The 16,621-nt window shown below is 37.7% G+C and overlaps 1 protein-coding gene across 5 annotated transcripts in view; it reads right to left on the reverse strand.

Moving 5' to 3' along the window:
• Positions 1 to 1,216: 1,216 nt before the first annotated feature.
• Positions 1,217 to 16,621, reverse strand: part of fid (fire dancer) — a 227,176-nt gene continuing 211,771 nt past the window's right edge. For 4 of the 5 annotated variants that reach the window (XM_071658267.1, XM_071658268.1, XM_071658265.1 and 1 more), the window contains 3 exons: positions 12,519 to 15,174; positions 9,831 to 9,959; positions 1,217 to 9,447 (listed from right to left, as the gene is read on the reverse strand). In XM_071658267.1, the coding sequence (XP_071514368.1) occupies positions 7,799 to 9,447; positions 9,831 to 9,959; positions 12,519 to 15,174 (4,434 nt within the window). In that variant the 3' untranslated portion in view covers positions 1,217 to 7,798. The remainder of the gene's footprint in view (positions 9,448 to 9,830; positions 9,960 to 12,518; positions 15,175 to 16,621) is intronic. The other variant, XM_071658269.1, reaches the window with a different exon arrangement.

The raw sequence follows: 16,621 nt of genomic DNA on the forward strand, positions 1-16,621 counted from the left end.
GTTGAGAGAGCAGAAGAGTGTGTAAAAATGGTTTGGAAATATGAAAAGAATGAGTGAGGAAAGAATGACAGAGGATATATGTGTTGGAGGTGGAGGGAACAAGGAGAAGTGGTAGACCAAATTGGAGGTGGAAGGATGGAGTGAAAAAGATTTTGATTGATCAGAGCCTGAACATACAGGAGGTTGAGAGGCATGCAAGGAATAAATTGGAATGATGTGGTATACTGGAGTCAACGTGCTGTCAATGGACTGAACCAGGGCATGTGAAACGTCTGGAGTAAATTATGGAAAGGTCTGTGGGGCCTGGACTTGGATAGGGAGCTGTGGTTTTAGTGCATTACACATGACAGCTAGAGACTGAGTGTGAACGAATGTGGCATTTTTTTCTATTTTCCTGGTGCTACCTCGCTGAAGCAGGGGTAGTGATGCTGTTCCCTGTGGGGCCGGGTGGTGCCAGGAATGGATGAAGGCTAGCAAGTGTGAATATGTACACGTGTATACATGGATATGTCTGTGTATGTATATGTGTTGATATGTATATGCGTATAAATGCGTGTATGGGCGTTTATGTCTATACGAGTGGATGGGCCATTCTTTGTCTGTTTCCTGGCACTATCTCTGACTCAGGAAATGGTGATCATGTATAATAATAAATAATTAGATAAATAATATAAATTTCATCTTATACATACTCACCAAGGGGTTCAACCATTTAACATTATATACGCATCTCAGTCCCTCTGGATGTTGAGTATGAGACTTCACAGATAATAATATATGCTTTAGCAACTGTACTGTTGGTAAAGCAAATGTATTAGGTACATGCTGGGTTTGATTATCAACCTAGTTATGGTAGTAATTGCAGCTGGTTTGTTGTGTATACATGTATTAGAATATACAGCAACAGTCATATCTTCTGTAGCATAGGCACTTACCTACCAGTGAAAAGAATGTAGACTTTACTCAGCTATGTGCTTTACTATTTTCTTCCTTTTTATGAAACAGAAATACCACTCTAAATAGGTTAAACCTGTACAGAGAGACTGAGACAGAGTTACCAGCTTTGTGGAATATAATACTTGTTTTAAGTCTTACATGAAGAAAACAGCCATATTCATAGCAGTCCTCAAAATACCAAATATAGAGACAACAGAGGTTGGTAATAGTAGGTAATGAGAAATAGGATGTTAACTTTCGGGAAATAAAAGACTGCATGAATAATTCATAATTATATTACAGTTTGTACAATCAACAAAGAGACACCACCAACAACTTTGGGGCATCTCGTGTTACAGTCCCGTGTGTCGCAGTCAGAGGTCAAACCCACCACCACTACAAGGAGGCTCTTCCATTACTAATATACAGGAATCTCCTCTTTACAGTGAGTTTTGGTTATAAGCCTCTTGCCACGACAATCTGAGAATGGCAGAAGAGTGCGCTGGTGGGTTCAACAGTAAGGTTTATTATCATCCTATTTACACATTGGAATAAATTTGTATGTGATATTCAAGACATTTAGTACCATCTCTAAGGTAGTCATTGTGTGGGGCTCATACTTCTAATATACATTTTTTTTTGGCTGGAAACACTGCCTTCTTGTCATGGTGATAAGTAATCTAATGTATTACAGACAATGAAAGTTTATAAAGGTAGATCTAGATATCAGGTAGTAGAGTAAGAAACCAAAGTAAATTCTATGAACATCTTTAACCAAAGCACATTGTATAAAATGGATTATATAGCTTGGGAAGCTGCTCATATGAGCAACTTCCAACATTCTTAGATAAGTTGTGCTTTTATGTAAACTGCATGTCATAGAATTCACTGAAACTATGAATTAACATGAAAAAATAATTCCGTAATTTGGAAGAATCGACGAAGTTATCACTGTAGATAGAAGTGTTCTAAAAGGTTATTACTACAAGAACAGTAAACTTGGATAATGATAAAAGGTTAAGAGAAGTAGCAGAGTCGTGGTATATCCGAGGAGTGTTTGTGGGCATTTTGGGGGAGACAAGGGTCATGACAGTTGTGCCCCCAACCCATGTGAATCTCACTAAACATGTATCTATTGTGATATATCGCATTGAGAAGGCTGATCTACATGGAATTTTTTTTTAAAGAAGCACTTAAGTGAGGCTGTACATCAGGGTCTTCCTAACTCCCCTTACCCACTATCCTTCATTTGCTTAACATCACTCCCCACTCCCTCATTCCTTTACCAATCACCACTCATATGCAGTACCCTCATCCTCGTTATCATCCCTCACTTCATAGCTATCATCCCACACTCCCCATACCCATTCCTGTAACTCCCTTTACAATCACCATATGTTTCTGATGCTTGATCATTCAAGGAAGTATAGGAACATCATGTTGTCATCGAGTAATGGAATTACTTTCATAATGTATTGCAATTTAGTAGTGTCATGATGTCTTGATTTTAATGATATCGTGTTAAAGTCACATCACAAAATATAATTCAGATATGGTAGTGGATTTCATATTGCTGCTATGGTATGTTTCACTGAAACTGTATAAAAGTGGAACTTTTTTAATGGTATGGTATAACATGTCACAGAAACACATTTTGAAAGTTGTTATTGGGATGTTTCCATACTAGAGTCATAATAAAGTGATGATAGTTTTATAGCAGTGTGGTGCTGTTTTCATGATAAAACATTTGTGGTGTGATTGTACAATGGCAGGATAACACAGTGGTATATTGACAGCTTTAGTTTGGAGGTATGTTTTCATGATACAGCATTTGTGGTGTGAATTTATAGTAACAGGACACCCCACAGTGGTATAATAACTGATGGGGTATCAAAGTACTATGGTCTTACGTGGTATTTTTCCACATTGTTATGGTGTTATATAAGGATGGTATCACTGGTTTTGCTAATATGTCTGGGGACCACAGTGATATGAAGTTTGTCATGTAGTATCACAGAGGTATGGTATCACAGTAGGATGGTAAGTCTTGTAGTTCCATATCTTGTAACTAGTGTAAAATCAAAAGTGAGTGATGTTATAGGAGCAGGGTATCAGCAGTGTGCTTCTACAGCTGAGGGTTTTGCATTACCTTAAAGATATGTTCATTAAGATTTTTTTTACCAACAGTGGCATTCTCAATATCATGGTAGACCTTTTAAAATGCCACTTGTTTACATATGATTCACTACCCTGTAAAATTCAAAATAAGAGTTTGGCTTTATAATTTCAAATGTAAGAAATCATAGACAAATCATGGCCATTTGCAAATTAAAATGTGAATGTATATTTCACATGTATAGTGTATGCATCGACAGAGAAGATATACATAGTGTGCAATGTAAAATTTTGGGTTATGAAAAGTAGTCTACTGTGATTTCTATATACTTTTAACATTACCACAACTTTGTATGGTTTGAATAATAAAAACTGATAAAGAAGGATTTACAGGGAGGGGAAGTCTCACAAACATAACACCACAAAGAGCACTTTAGTGAGATGCAGTTACTGAAGGATATACACCATGAAAAGTACAAGTTATTGGTTATGTAGTAAGTAATATTGAAAACAGTTGTCAAAAAACTTGTATAGTTAAATTACAAACTGTTGGTTAGGGAGATAGAAAAACCATACCTGTAGAAAATTTCAATTTCAAAAGTCATGGTAATTTAATGCAGGGTGAAAAAGATGGTTTTCATATCCATGACTCTGGCACACCTGTCTCTCAACACCTGCCATCAGGAAACCATTATTATCCCAGAATATATTATGCAGCACAAGTAATATAAAAAAAAATATTTAAACACTAGTGATCAGAAATATGACTGACCACCTATCCCTTATAATACTTGTCAATGCATAGTATTTTCCATGTAACACGTTATTCCAGATCATCCATCACCTAAACACATTGTCTTTCACCTCAGCACAAGTGCCACCATCAAAATACTTTCATCCAGGAATGCATATCTCCCTAGAACATGTCACTCATGTTGTCATAGAATTTATGATCTCAGAACACCTCTCATCATAAAAAATTTACCTTGTCATAAATCTCGAGGAAACACTGAACTGTTTGATTAAATAGGTTTGTTTTAATTTTCACAAAGTTTCAAACTAATGTACTCAATTGGTGGAGAAACAAGTGATCATAAAGATGTTGAAAAATTCTGAATGGTACAATGAAGCTGCTGACATCCATCCCATATCAAACCTTTAGAACTTTTATCATCTATCAATTGCCATATAATTATATATTGGAATTGTATCATCTAACATTTGAAATATGTAAGAGCAGAGGGAAAATTTCTTTATAACCTAATTCCACTGTAATTAAGTGCTAATTCTGTATTCAGCTTTACATTTGTTGTACAGGTAACGATGATTAAAAATACACACATTTGCTTTGATCATTAGGTGAAAAAATTCCTCCACAAAGCAGGTAATTTTTATAAATCTTGCATAAACTTTAAGCTTCTAAAATCATAAAATAGTCATTAGCCAACAGATATGCTGCATACTTGAGCAACAGCCAAGAATCAAATTGTACATTTTATGGAATAAAATACTGATAATTTTATCCCCTTTTCTCTCTAAATAGAAAATCTAATCTGATCATTATCATATAATATGAGCATTACTGTTAAGTCACCATCAGTGATCTTTAACATAAACTTGTCTAAGATGATATTAATCAAAAGTAGTTAATACTAAGTTTTAAGACCCAGTGACATACTTTATCTATGATTCAGTAACAATAACCATAAATAACTCATCCATTAAGTCCACAGGAAACCTGGGATGCTAAATGTAAATGCCCATGTTATGCTAACCATGTATGACCCATAACATACACTTCAAAGGAACCATGATACTGGCCATCAGTGTTCCAGACACACTGATCCCTAATACCATAAGCATTGAGAATGAGCCTGTAACATTATAACCCATTGTATTCCTACCTTTAGTGGTCAGCAAAGTCCAGGCTGACATACCAGCTGACTGAAATTACCTAGCAAAAATAATAATTGTTCTGGTGGCCATTGACAAAGAATGGTTGAGGTAAATGGACCACAGCCAAAGGCCCTACACCATGTCTCCAAAATTAAATCGGAATTAAGCAGCAGCTTAAATTCCTTAACCTTAATACTTCAATTCCAATCACACAAAAGAAATGTGACATCAACTGTGGCATAAAATGTCTATCCATTAGTGACCTTATGTAACTAATCATCACTGGCCTTTTTACATTAAATAAAACTTGTGATACTAACTGTGACCTCTGTTGTTTTCCATGACTATGTGACATTTACCTTTGGTGTCACTCACAATAAAATTAAAAAAAACCTGCCACTGTAATTTTGACCATATACAACCATGCAGCATTAGTGATCTTTGCCATGACTAACCATCAGTAACAATGTGGCATAGAATATGTTGATAAAAACCAAAATATCTTTTCCAATATCATTTGTGGATGCCTTAAGATTAGACTTGAGGAACTAACCTTTGAATGCGAGCAGATAATAAAGATCAGCTTCATATACATACAACCCACTAAGAATCTCTTGTAATAAGAGTGTTTCCATAAGTCTTTATCTATTTATTGAGAAGATTGAATATTAACACTCAAAGGTCAGTCCTTTATATTATAAAACCCTCAAGTTCATTCCCAGTTACATCCACAACAACTATAAACATATATCAAAACATTATTAGTGGAAGATTCCTCATTATATGTTTTTCAGTGTAAGTTATTAACACACTGCCACTATAATTTTTCCTTACAAAAAATGTAAAGGATCAAGGGAACTTTAACACAGTCAACATTATCAAAAATGGGCTCCACTCTCTACCCTGATAGTACAAAACCTCTGAAAACCCGTATCAAGTCTGAAATGGTTTTGAGACACATCACTCAAACATTCTTGTAAAACATGACCATATAACTTTTATCATACAGAACATCTGAACACAAATCATAACAAATGTTGATGTAATACGACAAGCACAGTCTTTTTCAAGTATAGTAATCAAAACATTACCTTTATATAAAGTATACCCAACTTAATTATTACAGATACTAGAGCAAGTGTTCACATTTTGTCCAATGATTTTTTGTTGTATATGAGATAGTAACTTTCCTTAAAGTTTTCTCTGGAAAAAATATATTTCAAATGCGAGATTATCTCTTTGGCAACATTATTTGGCAACAATCTGCTAGTATAATAAAAAGAGTGGGTAGAACAAGAGTTGTCTATTCTGTGGCTGAAGACAAGAGACAGCCTTTCAGCATTCATAGGAAGGCATCCCCTGAGAACTTAAATGTGACAGCCAATCCCTAACTGTTACATGGTAATTAACCCAAAAGAGACAAGAGCATGCTTTGATTTTTTAAATTCGTCAAGTCCTATTGTAAAAAAAAATTGAGAGAATACATAATGTAAAACCAAACAGTTTTTTATTCTAAAAAGTATTGTGAAACTATCTGAGAAGTCTAAGAAATCTCTGAAATACTAACATATTAAATTTCTCAGGATCATGCCTGATCAAATTTTGAAGTCAAGTGCCACTGCACATGAGTAAATCACAATATCTAATTATCAAAGTGTTAAATACAAATCATAATCATCAAAGTGTTTGAAATTTTTTGTTAACTGAAAATAACAAGTTTACTCATCAAAATTGTAAAACTATTGTCATTACATGCATGAAGTGTCAATTATTTAAGGAAGTTATATTCTGGGACAATACTACCAAAATATAGTCATACATTATTTTTTCCATCAACACTTTAACAAATATGAAAAGAGAATCTTTATAAATACTTACGAAAAAAATTCAATTACAATTTAATTTCAACACAAGCCTAGAAAGAAAAGTATATTAATATTATTCTGAATTTTTGCAAGCATGAGACATGCCCATTTCTATCAACCCATCATACCAAGATTTAGAAATGTTATGCAGATATACAAACTTTCACACAAATAGGTGGACACACTCACACAAAGATACTCAAACTCACATAATCATATGCACTCATTTACCAGCATTAAGCCTTAAATGAGGCTATCTGCCATTCTCCCTCACATATTCTTCTTTGCTCTACAATAGAATAAATGAGAGTTGCTAACAGAGTTTTCACATAAGCCGGAAATAGCCAACCCGCTTCAAATCACGAGATGACTACACGGTAGCACCTTGTCTACAATGGACAGGAGACAGTATCTTCAACTCCTTAAGTCACTGGATATCATTACTTCCTTCACAAAACAACATATCTGATAAGTATCTACAAATATAAGTATTTCTGATTTAGTTGTTGTAAGATATGTTTGAAATCCACCATAAAGATTATTCACTGCTCCAGTACATACCAGATATGTGACAATCTACCATAAACATTTACTAAAACATCTATAATTAATAATATCTTTGGATATGTGTATGAAAGTCATAACAAAATAAAATCAGAACCTGATTTATGTTTGGACAGACCAGTTGGATGCACCACTTTATATAAGAAAAGATACCACCTACTGAACTTATCCTGTAAAAAGAAAACACCCCATAACCTCTGTGACTTAAGCACACAGGCCTATAAGTGACCTATGATTAGCTTTCTATACCACTGTGATACGGATTATCATGTAAAGTTGGTGGGCAATGCTGCTGCCACTCAGTTCATTTATTCAAGAACTTTGAACTCAGTTGTTGTCACATGCTGCACATTAAAATTCACTTTTGAGCTGCAGCAATCAACCTTCTGTTAAGTGACTACTACATTTAAATAGCCCCTTCTTCATATGGTCCACACCTGCACCTTTTCTGCAATGACACACCAGTTTGCATGGTCATAGTATGAAGAGATAATGTGTAAGTTATGCACATATTTTTCAATCAACTGATCCAGTTCTCCCTCACGGAATACGTGGTAGTAACGATGTAGAGTTGGTGCACCACCCATATCACTTTGAAGAGAGTCCTGTGATGTAGACAAAGAAGCATCTCGACTCAACCCACTTTCCCGTCGATTTCGTTCTGCCTTCTCTAAATCCAAGGAGCCACTGCGAACCAAAGGGGGTGATGATTTTGAAGCTGCTGATTCTTTTTCTTTAGCTGAATCAAGGGATCCCTGGGACCTGAGTTCTCCTCTTCTACAGCCATCTGTCTTTCCCTGATTCGTGGCTCTTCTCTTAGCAGTGATTCCTAGCTGCTGTTCCTTAGATCCTAGAACACTAGTGAGTTGCTCCTGCTTCTTTTTCTTCTGTCGTTTGTCATTTTCCCTTGCACATAAACGACAAGTATTCTTTTTCCCAATTCCATTTTCTTTTTGCTTTGTATCCTCTATTCTCACCTTCAAGGAACTGCCATGTGATTTTCTTTGCTTACTAGATACTTCATCTTTGCTAGATTTTTCAATTTCTTTGGTGGGAGTGCTACATGGAATATGATGACTGCCCTGTCTCGCTTCTTTTGTCATGTCATCTGTCTCTAATCTTACTTTGCTGCTATGTCTTGATTCTTTGATTACAATGGGTTTCACTGGTTCTTTAAAAGTGCCATGATTAGGTTGTGATTCTTCTGGACTTAGTAATGGTAAACTACTTTCACTTCGATTCATTCTGAACATCTCAAAAGAAAATGGACTTTCTCTGAAGAGAGACATAGCTATATGTGACCCAGACCTAGATTCACCACTGCTTGTTGACAGTGTTGGAGAACTGAGCATGGGACTCCTAGGCAGTGGATCCTCCCTTCCCAACTCTCGAGGTAATGATGGAGAAGTTGAGGACACACTGCTACTTGGGGAAAGGGAAGACCGACAAGGTGAAGTAAAAGGTAATTCTAACTCACCTTTCTTAGCTTCTTGGTTTTTCTTCTGTGCTGAGACTTTATCAAATTCAGAAATACCTTTCAAAATACCCTCTGGGGAAAATTTTCCTCTCCAGGAGGTTGGAGGAGGAAGATTAACTGTTTCAGTTAAGGGCTTAATGGCTACCTCGGCCCATGGCTTCATTTCACCTCTTCCAATGGCCTCTGACCCCAGCGGTGAGAGTGCTTTAGGTTGATGGTGACGATCAGGGACCCAGCTCCTCAAACATTGTCTCTCTAACAAAGAATCAGGACTTCTCTGTCTCTCTAATAAGGAGTCAGGGCTTCTTGAGGGCTTCTTTGACTCTAACTTTTGATCTACTGAGGGTTGTAAGGGCAGTGGCTGGTCCAGATGGGCTATTGTAAGTTTCCTTCTTGCTTTAGGACTTCTTTTCATGACAGAATCTGTGGAAGAATCTAGAGATGACACAACACTGCTGCTGGTAGCGAGTAAAGATGGTGATGAAGTAGAAACTTTTGACACAGCCTCAAATTTCTTATCCACATCAGTGGTTCCTGTACTCGCCATGCTAGTTGAGCGCTGTCTCATAGACTCCAATTCTCTTCTTGAGACACCTGCAAGTGGTTTAAAGTAAATTTTTGTTTACAATGCACAGCATCTTTAAAATATGCAATCATTAGGGACAAAAATATGGTTTAAAGTTGGGAAAGAGAAAGATTCATATATCTATTAACTGTACAGGTAACTATCATAGTACTGTCATAATACTACAGAAAAAAGTTATGTAGTACATGTAAGACCAGTGTGTCATTAATTACCCATTACTCATCATGACAGTTATATCAATATCATTTGAAAAAAGAAGAATGTGAAATGACTGAGGGAAAATATGCAGAGTTTTTGATACACCAAATATATGAAAAAGGGTACATGGTACAGCATCTAAAAAACAAGACAAAATCCTTAAACTGGAGTTAAATTGGCTGATCAAAGTTACCTAAGGATGACTGTTCTATGAATGATCTGGAGATGGAAGTTGACCTGGAAGGCAGTTTAACCACAAGGGGCAAGGGTGATATTCTACAGTCCTTTTTCTTGTCAGTTTTTGCTCCATTCAATTCAGTCCCTGCCAATACAAATCTTTTTAAAATCTTCAAATATTCACGATAATGAAATGCTCCAGTTTTAGTATTCAAACTGTACTAATTCTGATTTCATACTTATCAACTGGAAATGCCCCTGTCTACATTCAAATCAGGACTGTTCATGCAAAATCCACCCTAGGCATTGTTACTTATTACATCCAGAACTCAAATTTAGAAAACCTAACAATATTAGTTGATTGAACGACTGAGCAATTCTGCATGATGATCTATTAAGTGCAGGATGTAAATGGTTCACAATATGTAACATTTTAAACCAGTCTGATGGTGTCAATAGTGAACAGTTCTTTGAGAGAGAAAAAGATTGAACACTCGTAAAATTAAACAAGAAGCCTGTTAGAAAAGATTACTTTCATTTTATGAATAATGAAGAAATAGAAAAACTAACAAAACCTTGAGAGTGAACAGCATATAGAAGCTTAAAAGCTGTAGAATAATAGAGAAAGTTCTAAAGACAGGACCCTATGAGTGTAGAGCTCCCTCCCCTACTAGACAAATAATTTATTACTCAGGCAAATAAGCTCACTTTACCATGTTTTTTCAACATTCAAACACTAGTCTATCATACTTATTCCCACTAATCTCCCTCTCTCTCTCTTTTTCTCTCAAACTGATCTCCCTTTCTTTCTCTCAAACTCCCTATATCACCAAGTGAGCAACCCATCATCAATACAATTAAGGATTATTTTCACAATATTAGCACTTCAGTTACGTACAGTATTATTCATTCTGTTATCTAATTCTTCATACATTACTAAAAATTCATTAACAGCTGCTTACTTCATATCAGAAATCCTGTTTCCAAACCCTCTACCATAGACATCCATGAAAGATTGTTGCACTTGTCTGCGAGTTCACATCTTCAATACCCTCCTTAGAATTTCAGTTATATGACTGCCATTCAAATATCTTATTAGATTAGCCTCAATTATACCAGATTTATCAAATTTTCTACTACTATCTATCTAGCGACATCTCTGACACCCATTCCCTGTGGGAACTCCCTCAAGGGGGAGGCCATAGCAAGTCTCCATAACTGACAAACTCCAGTGCCACTTCTTTTCATGCCTCACCCTTATCAATGGGCCATTGACAGGGAGCAACTCTTGCACAGTGTTTCCAGAGGCTCTTACCTAACGTTCATACCAACTACTTCTACCTATTGTGTCAACCAATGTTCCTGTCTAAAGTTCCAATCTACTACTTCTACCTAAAGTTTCTACCTATTGTTTCAGCCTAATTTTCCTACCCACTACTTCTATCTATTGCTCCTACCACTTTGTCAAAAGGCAGGGGTCGTGCATGGCTTTTACCGCAGGAAAATCTAGAGTTATGAAGAATAAGTTGTGTGAGTTAAGTGTTATCAAGTGTTGTATGTGACAAGGAGAGAGTATATTTGTAGACAGAATGCCAGAAGTCTATGTGTGGGTTAGGCAGAAAGAAAAGACAACTACCTGGGTCAGAGGAGTGCAACTTGACAACCTGTGAAGTGCTAGCTCAATATGCAGCTGCCACTAACCCTCCTAATACCCAGGTGGGGAGTATCAGTAAAATACCTCCCTAGATGGTAACTTCCTAACAATTGCTATCAACTACTACTTATATATCTAAAATGTTTATATTTTTTCAATATATATTGCAGTGTGCAGGTGTCTGTATTAATCTACCAACACAAAAAATTTGGTAGAAAGTACAGAAACACTGCCAAGGGAAAAATGCAAAGTTGTCAAGACAGGTTTCCCTGTTGCTTCTTTATTTCAGCCTATCATCCCATTCAAGAGCAAGAGCTTATTTCTCTTTCATTCACTTTGCAATTCCATCCTGTAATATTCCTTAAATTCTCACACATTATACAGTCTTACACTCCTCCAAATTATTTGTCCTCTCTTGTTTCCATCATTTTATATGTATAAATAATGCTACTAAACAATCCCACATTCTCATAAGAATTTAATTACTTTCTTTTATAACTGTTTCCCATTTCCCATGCTATAGGTCACTTATAAAATATAGCCTTAATTGCTCCCATCCACTCTTTGGCTGTTATGATCAATGCATTAAAACCAAAGCCTGTAATCCATAACCAGGCCCCATGGTTTCCCCAGACCACTTCTTATTTCCTATAAGGCAGTGAGCAGCTATTTCATTTGCAAAATGACCAAACCAACATGCAGAATCATTCAGAAAATGCTTCATTTCCTTATCTTTATCACTAAAATGTACGGAACATAATGACTGAGGCATTTCATGGAAATTCTTCTTGTGCTAACCTCCTTCCAGTATGGTAAATGGCGTATGCATTTTAATTGATAAATGGACAATAAAAAAAGCAGATTAGGTCAGATATAAGGAATTTTGTTATAAAAAAAAAAAACTATAGATGGAATATGACAGTAAATATATCAAGGAAGTTTGGAAATATGCCTCAATGTTTGAAGGCATTTCCAACAATCATCCTGATTTATGCTACACAGGGTATCTGTGCCATCACAGTACATATTCATCAATAACAAAAGACTTACCTGAATGTTCACCCGCATCTTCGCTTATTGTGTCCATCCGGTGAACGTCCTCAACTAATGATAATTTGGGCATCTCAGCAGGTGGCGGCATGACCCTTTCAGCACTGGCCACCCCTGATGAAGGCACGGCACGACGACGTTCTTCCTCCTCTCGACGTTTGATCTCTCGATCCAGTTCTTCAATGTCTCTCTCTGTGGGCCAGCCACGCTCAATGACAGAGCTACCCGAGTTTGGAGATGAACTGGCTGAAGAGTCACTATCTAGGTCATCAGTTTCTGGGTTAAAGACATCAAAGGTCAAAAATCGTGGCACAGTCTTGCGAACAATCTGCACATTACGGCTTCCACTATTTCCCGTCTTACGAATTATCTCCACATTTTCACCCAAAAGAAGTGATGAGAGCTGTTGGGTGAAACTAGTATCTCTTTTTACAACCTGTGGCTCATATTTTGGTTTATATTTACTCATCTGTGATGACATCTGTGATGAGGTCTGATGAATGGACTGTGTCGAGGTAGGGGTCTTGACAGAGGTAGTTGTCACAGTGGAAGTTGTAGATTTCTTTGGAGCAGGGGACACCTCACTAGTAGATTTCCCAATCAGAGGTGGTGATTCCAGAGGCACAGCTTTGGGAACTAGAGAATGAGAGAAGTAGGAACCACTACATGAAGACTTTGTTGGTGGTGGTGTGTCAGGAGGTGTTGTTTCATTATGGTTTAACAGACGTCCAAGACTCCCACCACGCCCAGCTGGAGGCCTTGGAGTTGCCATGGCTACAGTGCGAATAGTTGGCACTTCACGACCAATGGTGGAGTCACTTTTCGTCTTTTCTGGAGTTGGCATAGGACTTTGAACTGAGATCGGAATCTCTTGTGGAGCATCTGACGGAGGGCTAATACGCCGCTGTTGTTCAGGTCTTGTTGATCCTCCTAATACTTGTGTCCCCATCTTTGGCCCTGTTTTAACTCCTCCTTTAGTTCCCAAATAGCGTGTTGGAGTAAAGTAACGACCACCTGGACCTGGAGATTTAGGGGACTTAGGTGACCTAGGTGACTTTGGGGAATGTTGCTTATCTGAACCTTCTGATGACTCAGAAGAAACAGACCGATTTCGCTCTTTGTCAGTGCCATTAACACCAGCCTGACCTGGTTTGGGAACAAATATCACAGACACACAGCTATCTTCAGAATCCAGACTAGTGTCACTCTGAAAACTATTTTCTTTCGAACTATCAGAACTTTCCTCACGGGAAGATTTTCTATCACTGGGCTCTTTCCCTAAGAACTTTTTTTCCATCACACACGTCCTTGCCTTATCAATCAGTGCATCACTGCCATCACTGGACTTCCCCAACTGGTATATACTTTGAGCTCTAGGTCTAGTCTCGTTGTGTTTCTTATCGTCTAACTGATGGTCTGGGTCACCTTCTTCCAAATGGTGACTCTCAGAGTCACCCTCTTGCATAGACCCATCACAAGAGGGTGATTTCGTGTCTTTAGTTACTAGAATTTCACTCTTCCATGACTGCAAGAGTTTAACAATACCTTTCTTTAGAGAGGAATCTGTTTTTTCTCGTTCAAATCGATCTAAACTAGCAGTTCGTAGTCTCTGAAAACTCTCTCGAATATTCTGAAGTCTTTTAAACTGAGCTGTAAATAACGATTCTCTCAGAGTCTCTTGTTTTTCCTCCTTATTACCATATATCAGGTCTTCGTTAAGTGAACTTTGTTTCTGAATACTCTGTTTAAGCTTTTCTTTTTCTAAAAATCTATCTATACATATAAATTCATCGTTAAGAGAACTTTGTTTTATTATACCCAGTCCTTTTGGGATGCTTAAATGGTCCTTATCATCTGTTGCATCAGGCACATTGACAGTTTCCGATGTTTTAGGTGCTTTACTTATTTCTATAACAATCGGTGTTTCTACATCACTCGCGTCACTTTCATTGATAGAGGCCTTTTGCTTTTTTAGCGTAGGTCTTTTCCTACTCACTATTGGACTGTCTCCACTGTCCATACAAGGTTCATCCACAACACCATCTGCTTTTACATCCTCATCACCACCCTTTTCATCAGATTCCTTCACTGCCACTGTCACCACCGAACCTTCACTTGAAATATCATGACTAGACAAGGATAGACAAGAGGAGCTAGATTTTGAGCGCAAAACACTGCTTGGCACATCACTAATTCGCTTTGAATCCAGTGCTTCCCGACTGATAGATTTTTTCCTTCCAAAGAGAGTCCCTGGAGGACCAAGAGGACTCCCTGGAGATCTTGGCGATGCTTGCACTAAGTCTGTCAGGCTTTTTGACTTGGCCTTAACATCAGGGTCTCCAATGATGATGGTGGCAGCGGGTGTGGTGGGCAAGGGTGGCGCTGGGGTGAGTGGAATGTCCAAAAGTGCTGGATCATCAGGTTCTAGATGTCGCAGTTCTATAGGCACATCATCCAAATTCTCCTGCGAGTCAAGTGAGCCATCATTGCTCACAGAAGGGCGTTGGCCTTCACTGAAGGAGGGTCGAGGTTCAGATGCTCCCCCGGCCTCCATGCTGAGAGAGTGGCTGTCAGACCTAAATGCACTGAAGCTTCCACCATGCATGAACCAAGACCTGCCAGATGTAGATGACCCACGACGACTGCTGGTCAGCTTCTGCCAAACAAGCAGAGATATAAACAGGAGAAGAATCTAACAACATCAATTAAATTTAAACTCAGATTTGCATTTTGTCTCAAACAGCTGGCAAATATATTCCAAATATAAGCATAAAAATTTCAGCATAGAATGTTAAGTTTTTCATGAATCATTACCTCATCAAAGAGTAAAACTATAACAAACAACAGAAAAACCACAGTAAACATGCCAGCAAAGAAGCAAATGTTATCAGGGGTCAGAAGCAAAGAAGATACTGTTAAAAAGGATATGGCAATTTTGAAATCTCCCATGCATTAAAGGAAACATCCTGGATACCAGGGATATTAATTACTAATAATCTGCTCAGAAACAATTCCTAGTTTATACATGTGCGCACAGTCCACTGAAGAATAATGGCACAATGAATAAGGAATCACAAAATTATCTATCTCTTCCATGATAATTTTCCAAGAATGCTGCAAGATAGATGAAGTAGGTATGGTGAATATAATGCCAAAGGGAATGGGAGACACAAAGGAAGACAGTATACCAAGCTCATGGGGCCACAGTCCAGCCAGACATACTAGGAGCTCTAAAGGCACCAAACATCCAAAGCATTATGGAGCATGCACAGGGATAAAAAGAGATAACAATGAAAACTACAGAAGTTAGAAGAATATATCCTTTTATAATGGGTAAAAAAAAATATAAGAATCTAATTATACATATATATATTTATTCATTTATTTATTTATTTTGCTTTGTCGCTGTCTCCCGCGTTTGCGAGGTAGCGCAAGGAAACAGACGAAAGAAATGGCCCAACCCACCCCCATACACATGTATATACATACATGTCCACACACGCAAATATACATACCTATACATCTAAATGTACACATATATATACACACACAGACACATACATATATACCCATGCACACAATTCACACTGTCTGCCTTTATTCATTCCCATCGCCACCTCGCCACACATGGAATACCATCCCCCTCCCCCTCATGTGTGCGGGGTAGCGCTAGGAAAAGACAACAAAGGCCTCATTCATTCACACTCAGTCTCTAGCTGTCATGCAATAATGCCCGAAACCACAGCTCCCTTTCCACATCCAGGCCCCACACAGCTTTCCATGGTTTACCCCAGACGCTTCACTTCACATGCCCTGATTCAATCCACTGACAGCACGTCAACCCCGGTATACCACATCGATCCAATTCACTCTATTCCTTGCCCGCCTTTCACACTCCTGCATGTTCAGGCCCCGATCACTCAAAATCTTTTTCACTCCATCTTTCCACCTCCAATATGGCCTCCCACTTCTCCTCGTTCCCTCCAACTCTGACACATATATCTTCTCTTTCAATCTTTTCTCACTCATTCTCTCAATGTGACCAAGCCATTTCAATACACCCTCTTCTGCTCTCTCAACCACATTCATTTTATTACCACACA

This window comes from Panulirus ornatus, chromosome 66 (genome assembly GCF_036320965.1).
Source record: "Panulirus ornatus isolate Po-2019 chromosome 66, ASM3632096v1, whole genome shotgun sequence".
In the NCBI taxonomy this organism is placed as follows: Eukaryota; Metazoa; Arthropoda; class Malacostraca; order Decapoda; family Palinuridae; genus Panulirus; species Panulirus ornatus.